The sequence below is a fragment of the Falco rusticolus genome, chromosome 10 (genome assembly GCF_015220075.1).
Source record: "Falco rusticolus isolate bFalRus1 chromosome 10, bFalRus1.pri, whole genome shotgun sequence".
NCBI classification, from domain to species: domain Eukaryota; kingdom Metazoa; phylum Chordata; class Aves; order Falconiformes; family Falconidae; genus Falco; species Falco rusticolus.
Window position 1 is genome coordinate 12,054,077 of NC_051196.1, and position 19,732 is coordinate 12,073,808.

Sequence of the window (19,732 nt, forward strand, 5' to 3'; positions counted from 1 at the left end):
TGACACCCTATTTAGCCTGATGCGCTACATACATAGAAAAGAGTTTAATCCATTTAAATCAGATAATGGTATCTTCCTTTATTTATTATTACAGATATTGCTACAGATCAGAGATACTTTCTTGCTGCCACCCTATAACTTACTTCATTATGATCACCTGTTTGCCACTTAAAATTGAAATAAAGAGAGCATACCTTCCTAAAAGGTGTCCCTTTTGATTTGAGTAGCCGGGTGGAGCCAGGATTTGAAACTAGTATTTTAAGCAGCCAGGGAAGCGATCTAAAGGAACACATCTGCCAGGTGGCAGCCTGCAAGCCACTGTGGGGACGTGTAATGAGGAACGCAACCCCCATGCTGCAGTAAGCGCTGTTCACAAGCACTGCTCCCCTCCTCTTTAGCGAGGGTCACAAACCTCTTAGACGTCTCCTGCATTCCAGTTCCACTGGCTGTTCTGCAAATCACTTAAGAGGTTTAAAACTTCCTTGTAATTCTACTCTGCACATGAACTTTGAGTAAAGAGAAAGGAAGGACCAGTGAAATGAGCGTCTGGGCCTCAGGGACCCCTTCAAATTGCTATTGCAAGCATTTGGCAAAGCCTGGGATAACATCCTATGTATCCATCTTTGTCCCTAGCTGCATGCCCTTGGGCTTTGTTCTGGGCTTTCTAATTTCTAGCGTGGTGTAAAACATGAACACTTACCGTTGCCAGTGTATATTAATACATGTGGCAATGTACATGCTAGTGTAACATATTAATTTAAAAATAAAACCTAAAATTTATTTACATAGTTTTGATGTTAAGAAGTTTGCAAACAAGAAACAGCAATGTTCCTAATGTTCTGGACAGGAGAACACAGGCTTTTGAAGAACACGATTAGATAAAACGTGTGGTTGTGACACCCCAAAACACAACAAAGGTTACAAATTTTTGAAATTATTGTAATGATGCTGCATGAGGAATCTTGAAAATTTATACCTAGAAGAAAGGTATAACCTGGTTTTGGGTTGTTTTTTTTTTAATTTTTATGAAGGGTTCATTTGTAGCGCATCCTGCAAGCTGATATGTGGGATAAATAATTTGGACACTGGTTTGTAATCTCTGTTTATGAGTACATGACTGCTATTCTTATAAATGTCATCACTTTCTTGGTAGTATCTGGTAATATCTGAGTCATGAGGTGCTGACAAAAATCCACTGCACTTAATGTGAAACTTGAGGCATTTTGCTCATTCCAAAAGATATTAGCAATAGTCAGCCCCACATTCAACTGATAAATAATGTGTATATGTGCACATGACACAGTTATGCTGCTATGTGGATTTTTTCTCTTACCTAAAATCTTTGTGGAAATACATAAGAGTTAATGATATTTGTTTTTTGGGTTTTTTTTTGTTTTTTTTGTACTGGACTGTCTTAATGGCTACTACTAGATGTATGTATGGAGTCATTGCATTGTGCCAGCGGGAGCAGCACCATGCAAAGCCAGAGCAGGCTTCCTTTGGTGAATTTCATTTGAACTTGGATATCCAAGCTATAGAAGCAAACTCTGCATACATTGTCACTGACTTAAGAAACGAAACCTGTCACGTGGAGCTGAGTACTGAAAAATATTTAATTTTTCCATTATTTCCCTCTTTATTTACAGCCATACAGCAGGATATGAAAATGAGAACCACAGCGCTCCCATGTTATACAGCTGTGGGGCCCAATACAGAATACACACCCATGGAGTTTTTAGAGGCATACAAGTGAGTATGGTAGGGCATTCTTTATAGGGGAGTAAAGCTGCTGACTGTTTATCATGGTTTTTATAATTCTGTCCTTGATTTGCGGTTTCCCTGCGTTACCAAGAAATGCTTGACATAAGTGTCCTGACTTCACTGAAGCCATTGAAGTATAATGTAAGGTATCTTTCTGACACAGTCATTTAGAATTGTGTATTTCTTCTAAAGTGTATCTGCGAGGCAATATTCCTTACCAGCTTCTCAGGATGGTCCAAAATATATGATCCGGTTTCCACCTTCTAACTCCAATCGCTTTGGCTGTCAAGCGTCTGTGGTTACAATGGATTATGTCTGATAACTGTATATAAGAAAGTATTAGATGACATTTTGCTTTTATGGATTTCTGAAACTTTACTAATTCAAACGTATTTCCTTAAAACAAAATATAATAAGTGATTGTTTCCTAATGACAAAGTAATTAGTGAATATTTGGAAGGAACTTACCATTCATGGGAGTTAATTTCCTCCCATTCTAAAACAGTCATACCATCAATAAATGCCACTGTGAAAGATGTACTTTCTTAAAACTGATGGCAAAGTCATTACATAGTATCTGTCTCTGTGTTGCTGTGTGTTGTCAACATGCATCAATGTTTTTAGATGGCGTCTTTTCTCCTTTTCCTTTTCTGTATAGTTTAACAAGTCATTATTCAGTGGCAAGCTCTCAGAAATAGGCTTGTGAGCCAGCTTTTGTTGAGTGAATAAAAGTAAGCAGTGGACATTGTTTAAGGAAGTTAATTGTCCCAGAAGGAAAAGATTGTCTTTGATGGAACGTTGTGGCAGTGGCCAAAATGCATTAAGGCTGAACTATTCACCAGCTCCACCTAGACAGTCTTTCTTGTTTTGTTTTTTACCTATTTGTGTTAACTCAGAACATTAATTTCCCTGTCCTTTAACTTCGTATGAATATTTAAAATAGAGAGGAGGATGGTACTCTGGCTTGTGCTCTTATCTCTTACAGTGGTATAAGCCTGAAACTGTTTCATACACCAGTGAATGTTCTTCCAGGATTATGTGATTATACGTGAGGTCAAAATGTGGTCCATTTAGTCGTGCATATAAATACTCTGAGAGAATTTAATAAGTAGAGTTCACTGTGTTTCACCTTCAAATAATTGTTATACTCTGTGCAAAGAACAGGTTAAGTTATACTAAGGTTATACTTTGTTAATGTAGAATAAAATAAAACTGCCTGTTTGCAGTATAATGTATTTAAGTATCTCTTTGTCATGTAGAAATGCCTCTGATTGTTAAGTAAAAGCTTGGGAACGTACATGTTGCATTAGCAAGTCTCTGTCATTGTAGGATGTCCGACGGGTGCCAGGAGTAGCTCCAACTATTGTCCGATCAGCAAGTGAGACAAATGAAAAACGTCCCTTCATGTGCGCGTACCCTGGCTGTAACAAGCGATACTTTAAGTTGTCCCATTTACAGATGCACAGCAGAAAGCACACTGGTAAGTGTCAGCATGGATTGGGATAAATCCCGTTGCAGCGCTGGATGGCAAAGTGGGTAGGGTGATTTTAAAATAGCATAAGGTGCAAGAAATGATCTGCCAGGTCAGGGGTAGTGAGAATCTGTCAGATGAGTACATATGCTCTGTCATCTGGGCAATCCCTCTGTCGGATGCAGAAGACTCTCTGAATCTAGTGAAGAAAACCACAGAGCAGCACTGGCAGGTACTTCACCTCCCTCCCTCTCTTAGTTATAGGGCATCACTGGGGCTGCGAGCCATCTTCCTTCTTATTTTTTCCCCCGTTTCATTTGGGAGCATCAAAGCTTGCTCCAAATCTTATCTTGCGTTAACTATCAAGAAGCTTCCTCTGCAAGAGGAACCTAGACATGTAGCATCCTCTAGTCCTGTGTAAGCCTTTTCTGGTTGGGGATGGAGGCAGGGATTGGCAGATGAGCTTCCTTGCTATGGGATCTTTCCACGAAGAATCGAGCCCGAAGCCAGTTATTTGCAGACTAAGATCGGGATTTTCTCTAAGTTCAGACAATAGAAGTTACATCTCAAAATGTGCAAATCAAATGCCCTGTTGCACCTTGCCAAAGAGTAAAGAGAATTAGTTCTCCTACTGGGAGATTTATACTGTTGGAAATGTAAAATTATGATATACCTTTAGGTATGCTCCTTATGCATTTTTTGATTGCCTATTGTGTTTTTATTTAGACAGTTCTTTCTGTGTTAATCTAGAAATCTGTGGATAAAATCTGTAACCATGGATGCTCGGTTAGCCATTAGTGTGGCGGATGGTCAAAGGGATGAAACAGGAAGGCAGTCCATACTGCTGTGACATAGCAGATTGTCTAACAGTTCACACAAAATAGTTGCAACTTTTTCCTTTTGGAGACCATGTAGTGACATTTGTTAACTGCATAAAATACTTATAGGCGAGAAATGAACATTACAAAGCATTTTTAGTTTTGAAATGGGCAAGTCACAAAATATTCAGGTAGACATCTGCAGTATTTCTCAGATTACACATTCAAGTTAATTTAGATTGTAACTGGAATTTAGTCTTTAGAGATCAAGGTCTACAGAAATGTTATTCTATTTTCTGTAAATAATTTGGAAATGAGAAAATTTGGAGGTCTTTTGGGGTCCATTAACTGCAGTATGTTTCTCGAGTATGCCTAAACTGTTCAGACCTTTTCTCATAATCACTATTTCTTTCATTCTTAAATTGATTTGCTCTGTATTTTAACAGTCGTAATTTGTTTGTTCTGCTCCTGTATTTGATTCCATTTAGTTGCTTGTCTTTCACAGTATTATTTATGGATGCATCACAAGGACTTCAGCTTACATCTTTTTTTTTTTTTTCTTTCCCTTAACTGGAGATTTTCAGATTTATACCAGATATAATCTAGACATGTAGAGTCACCAAAGACATAGAGGATAAGACTATGGCCATCTAACATCCCTAGAGAGGCTTCTCCCATTGTCTTTGAGGTCACACGTGCCCCTTCTCTGCTTTACACTACAGTGGAACAGGGTAGAGGAAAAACATTTTTTCTCCTCAAACGCCTCTTATGTACAGGTGGGCCCATATCCTTCTGCCACTGTATTTTGATGTGCTGACAACAAAACTTATTTAATTCTCAGACCTTTGCAAGTTACTTTCTGCAAGAAGACAGCTTGATTCCCAAAGCTTGTATTTACCGATACAAACATTGCCATTGATAAGACCATACAAGCTTTCAGGGTTGGTTGCAGCTAAAGAGAGGAAGCACTGTTGGTATGATAATTGCTTGGGTAACTTGCCAGGCTGATGCATTCAAAGTTTGGATCAGAAGGGAGTTCTCCCCTTTATCGGGCTGTCAGGTTTTTGTCCTCAGCCTGTTGTATGAGTACTAGCCATTTTCTGTAATTACTGTCTGGAAATTTTACTTACCAAATTCCCAGCTGCTGTAGAGGCTTAGGATATGATGCTCTTCATTTCTCGTCTCCTCCTGTGGTCTGTCAGTCCTAGTTTTTGGGAGTGCTTGGTGAGCTGTACTGTGCGGGAGATCTGGAGTGGATAGTCTACAAACACGTCTGAGTTAACCTGTTTCTTGGCTGCTTGGTGTGGTGGAGGGTCTGGACTCAGTGGCCATAATGGTCTTGTTCAGTCCCACACTGTTCAGGAGTCCTGGGCAGTTTGAACTGACTGTTGTGATTCAAATCCATTTCCAGTCTCCTTTGTAACTTCATGTCTTTCTCTATCTAACCCTGACTTGTGTCTCCTGCATGTGGAAAAGCTGCTTGTCAAAAGCAAAATTTGGAAACCAGTTTTCTCCAAGGCCAGATCAGTCATCATGATGAAGAATGTTTGTGTCTTCGTAACAGTTACGGTAGTTGCAGTTCACACTTCCTTCTCTGCACCTTCTTTCTTATCTCCACCTGCTTGTTATGTGTTAGGGGATATCTTAAGGGGCCGGTATGACTCAAGCGAGGCTGTTGGTTTAGGTTGATAATTAGGTGGCTGTCTCTTAAGCTCTCTGATCATCTTTCTGTCTGTAACCCGATGAACTCCAAAATCCCATTCTCGAGTTCTCTACTCGGTACAGAAATTGGGCTTGGTGGAATTAGCATATTAGACAGAAAGTAGTTGGCAAACGTAACACCTAATGTATTTACTAGACAAAGGGATGTGTCTCTTCTTCTTCTGCTTCAATGTTTCGATGGGGAGGAATCCTGATGAGCCAGTGTAAAGTCGGGAGAGCTGTCAGATGTCAGCTCAAGCGGTTACAGTAATTTGGTGGTGTTATGGTATACCTCTCTGCAGCCAACATAACATTTTAGTAGTCCTCCTGTAAGGTGGTTCTGGATTCATTCATGGGTTTGAAGCTCTTCCACCTTTCTTAGTGTAGCGGTAGGTCAGTTTTTTGAATTATGAACACATGATTTGAAAACAAGCTGTTACATATATCTAATATTAAACCAGCGGATAGTACGTTTGCAGGATAATGTTGGCTCTTGATTATCTTTTTTCTTTCTATAATAGATACTTGCAGAGGACTGGCTCATCAGGTCTTCCATTCTTCATCAGTTGCATTACTGCAAAATTGAGCAGGGCCCTGAAATACAAAGTTGGATTCTGTAATCAGTTTTTAGCAGTGTTTCAACATAGCCTTAGTTGAAAATATGTTGACATTTTGTACCCTCCAAGACTGCGTATCCATTGTTAACAATGCCTTTATTGAAACATGTACAGCCAAAAAAGCTTTTTTCTTATCTCAGTGTATTTTGCTGCAGCACATAGACCTCTGAAAGGAAATGCAAAAATACATGTAACTTTTCAACAGTTCAGCAAATAATGTGAGTTGCCATCCTGTGGCAGACTTCAGAGACTTCTTTGCAGAAACAAATGGTTGTCTAGACCTCTGTACATTTCATTTGTGCTGGAAACATCAACATTCTTGCCAGAGACCCTTTGGGCTCAGTGTCACACATTGGAAAAACTGGATTTATCCTAACAGAAAGCTGGGCATCTTTGCAGAGAAAATACCCTCTACCTGTTTGTCAGGGACATTCTTCAGCCTAAATATGCTCAACTACAGGTATGAGCTTTTGCAATGAAGTATGAGAGTCTGTAAACCAGGAAGGTTGTCCTTCGTGTGGCAGGGGACTCAGGTCTTGGTGGGGGATTTCTGAAGCTCTGGGGGGTGTAAGTAATGCAGTCTAATAATGATTTTTATGCTAAGCATCTAACAATCATTTCCTTGCTTTGACAAAAGCAAATATCCTTTTACTGTGGTGTGTGCCACCGTGCTGCTAAATGCTTTACAGTCATTAGTGCAGGTCATCATTACAACACCTCCGAAAGACAGAGCCCAGTCCTCTATATACAAAGACGATAGATTGATAAATGGGTGTAATTGTGCCGGAGCAGGGAGCTGCATAGGCTCTCCCCTTAAGAGTCTAGCGTGGTAGCTCCCAGGGTAGCACGCTTTCATCGATGTCGCTTTGAAATCCTGACCTTCGTACTTCAGCTGTGCGATACCCTTCTGCAGAATACTGTGGAAGCTGAAAGCTTACAGGGGTTCAAGAAACAACTGGACAGATTAATGGAAAGAAATTCCCATTAACGCGTGTTACATAAAAAGCCACCTTTGGCTTATAAAGCTGCTAACTTGTGAACTGTTGGGTACTAGGAGAGGTCCAGGGAAAATACTGCTGCATCCTTGCTATCTTCTGCTCTCCTGCGGGCATCTTCGGTGAGCCATGGTGGGAGACTGCTGGCCTCCCCAGCATGGGCTGCTTTTAGCCTTTCATTTCTGTGGCATAAAATAAGGGCACTTGTGTATTTAGAATACAAGATTAGTGTCAAAACAGTGATGACATCTCACACCTGAACTACAGTGTGAAGATGACAGAAAACGTTACCTATAAAGGCTTCCTACTAAATAAGAAAACATAAATTTTATCTAAGTTTGCTAAAGCAAATAATAGTGAATAGAAAAATGTTACTATTAGCGAGGTAAAGTTGTGATTATGGGGTTGTGCTCGTTTAATTAAGTGGGTATACAAGAAAAGAGGTTTAAATTGATGAAGGGAGTATAGACAAGCCTTCAGATTCTCATTCAAGATCTGCCTCCTCTCCTCATGTTTTCTTGTTAGCGGTGCGCTTTTGCTCTTGCAGCACTCCTTAATTAAATACAATAATTATGAATATTTTGTGCAATGCTACAGCAGTAGGAATATCTGGTTTTCCATGCCTCTGGGCAAATAGGTTTCATCCAGAGAAAATGTGTGTGCTTCTTCTAGTTTAAGTTAACTATTTTTGAGCAAATAGATTTATTTTATTAGAAACATTTATTGCAATACATGCAAAGTCTGATTCATACTTGTTCTGCAATTGTTGAGCTTTATTTTTTCTAAATATTTTCTTAAATATTAAAGAACTGCTATTCGCTTTATCCCTTCTCATCTTGACTGCTTCATTATGGACTAAGTTTAGCCTTTCTTCCATGTGCCCTCTTTCAGTAATGAAATGTAAATAATCATGGAAGCCTCCAAGACACAGGGGGAAGGACTGATGAAGCTTCCATCTTCATCTCCTGTTTTGTTTTGAAATTGTATGTGGTCACATAGGAAGGTGACAGTATTATGGGATGGTTTTTGGACATTAAAAGACTTTAGCCTTTTACTGGGGAGGCTTTAATAGGCTTGGGGAAACTAGACACTGCTCTAACCCCTCTTGGTATAGTGATTTAATGAGGTGCTAACAGACTTTTTCTAATCAGGGACATTTCTGTCGTTCTGTTCCGATGGAACTTAAGGGGATTAACAGGTATGTGACAGTTGGCTTTGGGCAGGCATTTTGCGTGGCACTAACTGGCATGGGAGATATAGAAGGAAAGGGAAATTAGACTTTCTGTCCAAATATTGTGCCTCTTTTTCTTTGTTTGCTTATTTTCTATGCAGTGTCATTGTATTTCTCTGTAAGCATCTTGGTTTGATTCCTTTAATAGATGCATTGGTTAAATTTGTCCTTACTTTGATCAAGATTGTATTTCAAAGTATTTAATTAAATACTTTCACGTGCATGCCATCAGACCTGCTATACTGTTTTATTCAAATACCTCCTTAACCATCTTCTGCGTTTATATTGCAATTAGCAGACAATCATCCTGTCACTGCATTCTGCTCTGCTGACATTCCCCCTCTTAAATCTGCCAGAGGGCTGAATTCCTTGGAAGTAAGTGTTTTCTGAAAAGCAGGCACCCCCCAGGGAGTCCTTGCGGTCAAAGTGTACGGAACTATTTCAAACACCTGTGGCAACTTTAATCCCTTATGCTAATAAATTAAGCACGGCAGACGTGGAAATTGTCCACACCTAGGTTTGAGAATCTGTAAACTCCTTTGGGTGACTGTCACAGGAAGTTAACTGGTTCTCGCGGATTTAGTTGCTTTTGTGAAATTTTGATCTGACCCACAGCAGTATGGATTTGGAACACTCTTCTTAATATGCTACTTATATGGTGCTACCTCAATCAGAATCCTTCTGCTGGAAACTGAGGTAGTTTGCACTGGTATCTCAGAATCACTTTTTCGTCATAGTAAAATGAGAAATGCAGGCACTTGCAGTGAAGACTTATGAAAGTGGTATGTGTTTAAAAATATACCCAGAGAAATTAAACTCATTGCTCACTTCAGCTGATGCTCTTCTTTAGGTCCTTCCTACTGGACCTTTGTTTTACATCTCGGCTTTCTACCACAGACAAAGCAGGGCCCAGCTGGCCTTGTTTGTACCTTCCAGATAAACCCCAGGATTTTCCCAGCTTTGCAGTGAGAGATGTTTCATTTCTTCTTGTGCTGAGAGGCCTCTGTGCAGGGCTGTGGCACCATAAACAGACTTTTTGCAGGTATAAATGTAATCACATCTGGGGCACGTGCAGGATTCCAGTGTTGTGGAAAGGGGCCTTACACTAGATGTGAATCAGATCTGAAAGATCATACAGCTCCTCCTGTAACCGCATAAGGATTAGGGCTTTTTGTGCTGGCCAGATTTTACCAGCTCTGTGGTTTGCTACATGAGCAGTGTTTCCCTCTTTCCTCAGGCTCCTTGATTGCTGCATTGCTTCTTGAATGTTTATGTGGTTGATGAAGTCCCTTACATTGAAACCCAGGATCATTTGAGATGCTAGCTTGTTTTTTAAAAAGTCAGGATCTCACTTTTCATCCCAGAGAAAACCCATCCAGAGGGCCTCTGCTGAACTGTATGGGAGGTGGAGGGAGAGTTTATATTTACATAATATATTTATTATGTTTATGTTTACCTGCGAGAGGTGTGCAGCTACACGAGAAATTCTATTTGATGGTGCTTTATGGAAGGAACATCGTTTGCATTTTGGGGAAGAATGTGTTTTTCTGTTGTTGAATTTTGCTCTTAATTTTCTTTTAATTCATTTAGTGTGGTTAAAATTACCACCTACATGGATGTCATTGGTTTCATTTTTGCTTCAGATCCAATTAAAGCAAACTGTAAGTTGTTCCCTTGTACAAATTATACATTACTGAAACTGGTGGAAAAGGCTTTATATATTAGAGGTGGGGGTTTTTTTGAGAAATATAAAACAAGAGATTTCCATTCTTTTCCAGCAGAAGGCAATAAAAAAAATTTTCATGGAACCTGAAATTTTTTGTAGTTTTAACCTAATGGGCTGGTTTTTTTAGAATAAGCAGATTCAATACCAGTGTCAGTGCAGTAGAATTACGCCAGCCTTTCCTCTCTGATTCCAACCCAGTTGTACATCTTTATAGCATATGAATCCCGGTGTAACACCAGACTGCTTTAGGCAGGAGAGAAGTCTTTTAGCGTAATGTTTCACATTCTGATTCTAGTTGATGTGTTCCTTCATTTAGCCACATTTTCTGATAAACTATTTGTCCTTTACAGGTGAAAAACCTTATCAGTGTGATTTTAAGGACTGTGAACGGAGATTTTCTCGTTCAGACCAACTCAAACGGCACCAAAGACGACACACAGGTTTGTTGACATCACATCTCTGCTCATTAGAGTTCAGCTTTATATGTGAATTGCGATCCGAAAAGTATACTTCTGAACTTCTGGTTTTCTGGTGTTCCGTCTGTTCATACATGATACCCATAGTGCCAAATTCTTGAAGTTAGCTTGAGGAGTGGACTGTATTTGGGTTTTTTTTTAATTGACGTTTCAGCACTACTCTTGTTGTATAGGTGACAGTTTCATCCTGCCACCATCTTTTTGAAACAGCTTTCTTAATGAAACTGTTTGCTTTATACTGTTTCCCCAATATAGGGAATATAGTGTTTTTAAAAACCAAACAGTTCTGCAAGAAAAAGTTGTCAGTGAGTAACCTGATAAACACTTCCACTGTTCATGTGGCAGCGCTGATAGGTGAATGCTGCATGTGCATAACCTGAAAGGCTGGTGGAATTGCTGTGCACTTACACATGGAAAACAGAAGTGGAGAAGGGAAAGCCGCCCTAGCTGTTATGCTTAAGACCATAATTCAGCAAATTATGCTGAATTTTTAAGCTTAAGCTTAAATTTGAGCCTTTTTTGAATTCTGCCAACTAAAGAAGGATTCTAGGAGCAGCAAAGAGGGAAACATCAAAGGTATGGCTGGTTGAATTGCACAAATAGCCTGGAGAGTGTACAGCAGTTCACATACAGCGGCGAGGGCAGCGGCAGTTACAAATGGGTCCAGCTCCTAGCTAGGCTTGTGTGTCTTCCTCAGTGAATCACTGACTGGATGAAATGTTCTGAGACAGCCAAAACTACTTGTGAGTTCAGTCCAAATTCAGCAAGTTGTTTTTTGCACACACACCATTTTCTGGAAATGTCAAGGCAGCCCATTTCAGCATTTCAGGAGTTCTTGGAGGTCTAAATTATGTTGACAGCTGCCCTTCTCAAAGTCGCAGAAGAGGAGATGGTTAGGATTCCAGCCTCCTGGCTGGAAGTGAAACTATGAGGGCACTCTGCATGGAACATGAGAAAGGGCTTCAGGGTACTTCTCTGACTGAGCTACAGCGAGAAATTGTGTTTGGGTCTCCTATCTCTCAGGGAGTGGCCTGGCAGCGGGTTTACTCACTGTTCTGTGGTGGGTTTCTGCCTACTACTTCTCCTGCTAAAGATGCTCTGTCCCACTCAAAATGGTGTTTTTGAGAGATGTAGGCAGCATCTCTGAAAGCTGGTGGGATGATACATTTTTAGCCGCTGCATGCTAGAACATATATATCTGTGTTAAGCAATCCCCAAGACTTAGGTGTAGTGTGTAACATAAATAGTAGAAGTGTGAAGTAAGTTAAGCCTATTGAGAGAGTATAAAAATATACCTCTGCGCCTCAGTTCTTCTTGTGTCATGTTTGCACATACGTGATGCCAATAGGGCCAAGCCACGGGACGAGAATTAACAAAGTCTGCAGATCTTCCTTAGCCCAGCAGCGTACGTGGGTGTTTGTTTCTGGTGGTGCTGTTTGGATGCTTCAGACCCAGACTTCAGAAGAGGAGGTTACAGAGGGATGGCAGCCTGATTAATGACTTTCTGTATCGTGTAGGCATGAAGCTGGGAGAAGCAGTTACAGTAACTATTACCAAAAAATGCAGGCTTTTGAAAATTCAGAAATAGCTGATTTTATTCACCCTTCCAAAAGGTGTTGGGATATAAGAATAGCCTTCTTTTGTCTTTGCAGGTGTGAAGCCCTTCCAGTGTAAAACCTGTCAGAGAAAGTTCTCCAGATCTGATCATCTGAAGACTCATACCAGGACTCATACAGGTAAAACAAGTGCGTAAACTTTTCTTCACATTTATATTTCATTATTTTTTAAGTTTTAAGTTTAAATCAATGTTGTTGTAAATTACATGATTAGAAAGTCTCTTAGCCAAGAGTTAAATATTCAGAACAACAGAAGGAATTTCAGAGTGTGCTGATTTTTCAGTGTGACTGCGTTTCCCAAGTGTTGTAGTCACTTTTCACAAAGGGTTTAGGTGACTTCGGAAACTACGCTTTTTTTCTTCATTTTTAAAGGAATTTCAGCTTGGCAAAATGTATTTTGACAGCTATTGTGAAATGAACATCATGGTTTCAGCCCACAAATGTCAAGTTGATCTACTGTCTTAACTGAAAAAACCCTACAAGATAGAAATTTTAATTCTAGCTTCAGCCGAAGGTCTGTAATCTAAAGTATTCATGCCTACTCATACTTCTCCTAAGTGTCAGCTGAGCCTAATGCAGGATAGCATGGCAAAGCTCGTGCTGTTGCTGCTTGTACTGTAATCTCTGCAGAAGATAAAAGGAGTGCCTTTTGCAAACTCACACTGACAGATACTAAAGTAAAAGCTTACTCAAATATTCACGGACCTTTTTGTAGAAACCACAGTGTTTCGTATAAATACAGGGGGAAAAATAGGAGGCCATTTTAGCCTACTCTGCCTTCACGTAATTGTAAACCCCATTAAGGAACAACTGCAGCAACCTCTGTATTTTAGTTTTAAGTTTTATAATTATTCCTGTGAACTGACATTTTCTGTTCCCTTCCACTATGTGTGCAGTATTTTTACCAAATAATTGTTTACCAAGCACTTTGACATGTCATTAGATGTCACAGTGTTTTCTGTATTGGTGTTAACCTTTTAAGTTCAGTCTCTGTATAGGTGGATGAGGATCCTGAAAATCTTTTTCTCCCTGCTAAGGAGTCTTTTTTCTCTTCTGGACCATAAAACCCCATACTTAAGGCTTTCAAAAATAAAAAAAGATATTTCAATACAGGAAATGACTTACCTGAGAGTAAGTCAGCCAGTCAAATAAACACTTCAAGTCATGGCCATATCTACACTTGCAGTCTGCAAATGGTAAAGGGCATGGCAGTGTTTCTGGGTCCTCCCCGTAGCCTCATGCTGAGCTGCAGGGCCTGGATCTGTGCACATTGCCATGAATAAAGCTGTTTTTGTAATCAGCAACAGGTAACGTTCTGGTAGAGACAAAAAGGCAAGTGGGTGTCGCATGCTAGCAAGTCAAGATAAACTACATTCCCCATCACGTTTCATTGCAGTAATTTTTTATCCCAGCATAGCTAAACCAGTGAAGAACTGGCTCTCTTTTCTAGTGAGACTCATCTCCCTTTCCTAGTTCTTCCTTGCTCCATGTGATCCAAGCCCACAGCGCACTCACTGCTGAAAGCAGCCTCACTTGAGCACCGATAACCTCCTAGCACAGACCTTTGCGTGGGCTTGCTGCCTGCCACTGGCTCAGGTTCTGCGCGAGCTCTGCAGCCCAGCTGCATGCTGCTGTGATGATACTCCTGTCGGCGGTTTTGGATGTGTCATGCGCCTTTGACTGTAAAATGCACATGTCCTGAGGGGAATGAGCGTGAGTGGTGGGTGGGGATTTTTCATCTCCATCTAGCCCTTTAGCTTCATTCCTCTTTCTTTCTGGTACCCTCTAAATTTTGCAACAAAACACCTAGCTCAAGTGAACTCGCTCCATGTTAAATCTTGATGAAGCAAAGCACATGTGACTTCCATCTAATTCCATCCTAATTTTAAGTCAACTGCCAAACTATTTGTTAAGCAACAAATTCATTTTTTTTGTCTCCACAAGCAATCCTACCGTGACAGCAATCTTTGCTGTAGAATGCAAAAAAATTAATCAAAGGAAAACTTCATACATCTATATAGATTTTTAGCGACGAAGTGTGATTTCTGATACCTGTACAGGGAAGCTGTACAGAATAGTTTGTGCCCAGCACAGAGCTCAGAGATTCTGTCCCCTGTTGTGAGAGGACAACCAGAACTGCTTGTGAAACAGCAAAACTGTGCCTCTTTTACTGTGGTAGTTCAGTGAAAAACTGGCCATTATAGATAACTCACATCAATTCACAGGATGATTTTGCTAATGCTGCTGAGATGGAAGAAGACCACTTCATACAATCTGTGATTTTTATCAGTAGCTCTGACCAGACCAGTGTTGTCCCATACTGTTTTATGCACTCATGTGAGATGGTTGATGCTTTTGCCAGCATGTATGTTAAGTGGATAAAGTAGATTTTAACACCCCACCGTATGCCACCAAATATATTGCATGGGATTTTGCAAACAGAAATACATATTTATGCCAATTCCAGATCCCCCTTTGCCTGAATTTGGATGTTTGTGAAATCCACAAAGTGTGAGGCAAAGAAGAGGAGAAGATGTCTGGGTGAGGTTGTGCCACCCCAGTGTGTCTTGAGTTGGAGAGTACAAGGTGTACAGACAGCACTGAAAAGCCCAGTCCCAGCGCTGAACCTACTTTAAAATATAGTGTTTATTTTGGGGGAAAATAAAGAAAATGCAGTTTTAAAAGAAACATGGGTCACTGGGTACTGCTCTGAGGTATTCCATCAGCATTCCTATGGCATCAGACACACGGCCTGAAATTCCACTTAAACAGTGTAGAAAATCAAGAGACCAGGTTAAATTGTAAGAAGCTGTGTCATTTCTTGTTAAAATTGAGTGTGCTTTGCTTGGGGTCATTTTTAGCGAATATCATGCCCACGGGAATGTTAGAGAAATACTGAATATTTTAAGCCTTTAACATCTCCCATAGATGTGAGTCTACTTTATTTAGACAGTAGTGGGAAACTTTCAGTCTGACTCAGCAGACTTCATGCTGAACCCTTTTGCTTCTACCATATTCACTTACACTCACCAGTTTCAAAGAACTTCAGCCCAAATTCATTGAACTAGCTGGAAAAATTCTCCTTGACTTGAGGTCAAGCTCTAAATAGTCACTGACAATTTCCACAGTGACTAAGAGTATGTCTGCACCGCAGTCCAAGGTGTGACTGAAGCTTGTGCAAATGCCAGAGTGACTTTTAAACTAGTTCGTTCGAGAGCCGAGAGCAGAATAGACATGGCGCCATGGTGTTCAGTAGGGGCCTGTCTTCAGGAATGAACAGCTGCAAAATGTTCTACGTCATCTGAAAAAGCTGTTGTTAAAGATCAGCTGAGGGAGATGCAGGAAAGCACTGAGCGCTGATGTGAGCAGCAACTGAGGGCACTCCCACACCCTCTCAGGACAGGCTGGGATGCCTCTCCTCCTGGCAGGGGCTCTGCCTAGCTCCTCACAGCCCTGCAGAGAGAAGACAAATAAGTGTCTCAGGCAAGCTGTATACCCAGTTAATAACAGGGTGTTTTGTTAACAGGTGAAAAGCCTTTCAGTTGCCGGTGGCCCAGCTGTCAAAAAAAATTTGCCAGGTCTGATGAATTAGTTCGTCATCACAACATGCACCAGAGGAACATGACTAAACTGCAGTTGGCCCTTTAGACAGTTCAAACAAGGGAATAAACCAGATGGGACATTAAGAGCTACTGCAAACTTTATCAGCCTTCTTCGATCACCTCTGTCAGAAAGCTGCAGCTGTCTTCGCATCCCATTTGACACAAGTTAACTAAACTGTAGGATTCTGCTCAGCCTTGTCTTCCATTTGGACTTACACAAGTTCCTATTCAATAAGTTCAAGGGATTTTAATTTGTAATTTTAAAGTAAGTAATAGGTTTTTTAAAAAAAAACTTTTTTTTTTTTTTAAAGTAAAAGTAAGTTAAAAAGTAAGCAAGATTGCCACAGTCAAGATTATTATAAACTATGCTTACCTTCACATCTGCCTACAGTTTTCTGGTTTTATTTTCACTTGAACTTTTCTAGGTACACATTGTTGTACCTTTTTAAGCCCTGCAGTGAATGAGAGTGATTCCTCCCTGTTGAAGGTAAGCTTTACGCTTACTTCATCTGTACATGTGTGGAGGTTTCCGAATGCTACTACAGCTGTCCTCACCAAACGAGATGGAACAATCACCTGAGATACTTTTGGTAAACTTTGTACTTGTACTGCCAAAGGGCAAGCTCTTAAAGTTGGAAGATCTGCTTTTGAATTTCACAAATCAAACCTTTTTTTAAAGGACATATTTCTAGAGCAGCTAAACGTAGATGAACCAGAGCTTCTGTACAGAAAAGAAGAATCTTACCATTAAGTTAACTTGTTTTTTTTAAATAATCGCATAATTGATCTCCCAAGACTGTTTTGTTTGTCAATTAACTCTCTCCTTTTTTCTCTTTCTTTTTAATGTATTGGATTAAATTTATTCTATCATGAGATGCATAGATCTCCTTTACACAAAACTAATTCCAATCATTGTAGACATTTGGGATTTGTTTACAATGTAAAGCCACACTGGTTATGTGGCTAGCAAGCTGTATAAACTTAAAACTGAACTTTTAATGGGGCTGGTCCAGGATCTCCATTAACAGATTACTCTTAAGATAAGTAACTTAAAAAGACTCTTTGTCAAGTATATGTGAAGAAGACATTATTAGTGTAAGGAAATATATTGTTTCAGGGTTTTGGGAGGAGGGGTTTATTATTTACTTTTAATTGCTTGAGATTGTGTGTATATATATATCTGATAATGTATTGCTCTTAGACATCTAAAATTAGAAAGTGTATAAATATTAGATGCATCACTGTTCTGATGTTGTTGCTGTTACAAGCTATTGATAACACTAAGAATGTAACCTGCATTTTTCACTGAGCTTTCAATTAAAGCCCATTCAAAGAGAAACAAATGAGAGTCCAACAGATGTCTTGTTTCATGTCTGGTATTAAATTTCAAATGCCCTGTCCAATAGTATCCATTTTTTTTTTTTTTTTGTATATAAAGGTACCACCAGCACTGATGACCACTAGTTAACCTGTCCAGGTCTTGACCACAATTTATCCATCTCACTTGGGAATCATACTGGCAGCAGCAAACAGTGTCAAGTTTCATATTGTGCTATAAAGCAGTTGCTTCAATCATCCGTCTTCTTACCAAACTCTTCCTTTTCTTTTGACCTGTAAGATTTGTGTAAGAATTTTACAGAACAGTAAAATCCAGTTTATAAATTGCAGTACTGGCCTTCTGTAGAATTGTGCTGAAACCATAAGCACAAATAACTTCTTAGATTAGGATGTCATAGACTGACTTTTAAGTAAAAGTTAACTCAGAGTTGGGGTGGCTTAAATCAGTTCAGCAGGTTGAAAAAGACAGTCTTTCTTAGATGATGAAGTGTGAAAATGAAGATAAAAAAAAATTACTGTTTCTTTGTCATACTGCCTACTTTTCTTTGGAAGTAAGTACAGCCTGCCTCAACACCCTTTGACCTTGCAAAATATTTGTATCTCTTTAGCAAAAATCTTTAATGTATCTTGCCAAGCTTTTTCTCTAATGTACACAATGGAGTTCTATGATGGGTTGAGCTTTCTCTCTTAAAGTGCAGCTGCATCGTCAAGAAAACTCAACAGTTAATTCTTCAAGTCCTCTTTTTCGCATGGGTATTGCATCACTGTTAATTACTGTTGGGGTACTGTGACTCATTTGTATCAGTCAACTTTATCTTTTGCTGCCAAAAGCCAGCATCTCTCTGGAGAAACTCATAACAAGTGTGGCAAACATCAAATATTTGGAGTGAATGGTGTACCTAAAACTGCACAGAATTAAAAACTAAAGCAACTCCTCCTTGCTTTCTTGAGAGAAAAGTTCAGTCGCAATAACGATGTCCTCTGATTTACCCAGCAGTCTTCTGCAACTACAAAACAATCTGGTTTTCAGCCTGCACCCAAAATAGAGCGCTGCCATGAGTGTTTACACTAAAAGCCAAAAAAAGAAAACTCAGCCTCCAGTTGTGCCTGCATTAGTCAAACATAAATAAAACTATCTTTTGTGAAATACAACCAAACCTCTACTGCAGCGCAGGCCAGACTTCCAGTAAGCTGTAAATAACTACAGCCATGGTTTTGCTGCTTAGCGAATTGCATACCAAACAATAATGATGGATGGCTGCAAAAAATGAAGCGTGGGTTGATGAGTGACAGAGCATGTCCTTTTGTTTTTGCTGTTGCCACTTCTTCAACGGAAGTACTTACTGCTACTCCACTGTTTGATTTTGATGATCATTGCAACCTCCAACCTGCCGAGTACAGTGAGGACAATGGTAAATGTGTACAAGTTGTTTTAAAATTTTTATTCCCAGTTATTTTACAGTCTTTGTCATGAGAGGCATTTTATGTCTCTCCCTTTCATTTCCTTGTTTTCAGGATTCTATCAGTAACGTAAGCCACCTTTACTGAAGTGCTTTCCTACATGAATTTCTTAGAAGCAGCCCCCAGACACTGGTTCTTGCAGCATGCAGCATATTCCTCATTTTTCAGCAAGCAGAAACTGTGCAGCAGGCCAAGTCTCTGTGAGCCTGACCTCCATATGAAGGATGAGGGGGCTGCACTCTATTATATCTTACAAGTATCCTTAGCTCTCTGGAAAATTTTCAGTCCCACAATTAATTGAGCAAATCTTTCATGCCTCTGCCCTCTGTTCTTCAACTGAAAATAGTGACCAGTTGTTTTGGCTGATGGTTAATGTCTTACTGTGATTGGCACACCATTCCTGTCCTGTAGCTTCTATAGCACCCCAGAATAGAGCATGTTCGTTATAGAGACAACACTTCCAGTTTTTCTTGTAGCTTCATGATGTACAAGATATGTTGGGCAGGAAAGGGAAAGTGATCTCTTCTTCGATGGTATCAGCTGGGATTCAAGAATTCACTTGCACCAGTTTTTTCAAGGTAGGTGAATCCAGCAAAGGGTCCCTTCTACTCTGGGAAAACACGAGAGCTAACGTGCCTGAATTGTAACCACATGGTCTGCTTCTGGTGCACATCATGTTCTTTAAGGATACGGACTGTACTGAACAAACAGGGAAGGCATTAACTTGCTGCAATTAGGCAACCGACCTGAAGGCGAGTCCGTCCTTCAGACAGGTGCCGATTCCTGGAAGGGAAGGGGGGACTTGCAAAGAAGTAGCGCTTTCCTTCTTTTTCCTTGGTGGGTTAGGGGAGTTGTTCATTTTAGAAGCCACTCCAGCCAGGCCTATCTGTTTCAGGATGTCAGTAGGACTCTTTTCACT

At 40.0% G+C, this 19,732-nt stretch overlaps 1 protein-coding gene across 1 annotated transcript in view; it reads left to right on the plus strand.

Annotated features, from left to right (window-relative positions):
• WT1 (WT1 transcription factor) overlaps window positions 1-17,357 on the plus strand; it is a 35,874-nt gene extending 18,517 nt beyond the window's left edge. Inside the window, exons 5-9 of the mRNA XM_037403368.1 lie at window positions 1,647-1,749; window positions 3,091-3,241; window positions 10,671-10,760; window positions 12,449-12,532; window positions 15,939-17,357. Coding sequence (XP_037259265.1) covers window positions 1,647-1,749; window positions 3,091-3,241; window positions 10,671-10,760; window positions 12,449-12,532; window positions 15,939-16,060 — 550 coding nt within the window. The 3' untranslated portion in view covers window positions 16,061-17,357. The remainder of the gene's footprint in view (window positions 1-1,646; window positions 1,750-3,090; window positions 3,242-10,670; window positions 10,761-12,448; window positions 12,533-15,938) is intronic.
• Window positions 17,358-19,732: the final 2,375 nt, after the last annotated feature.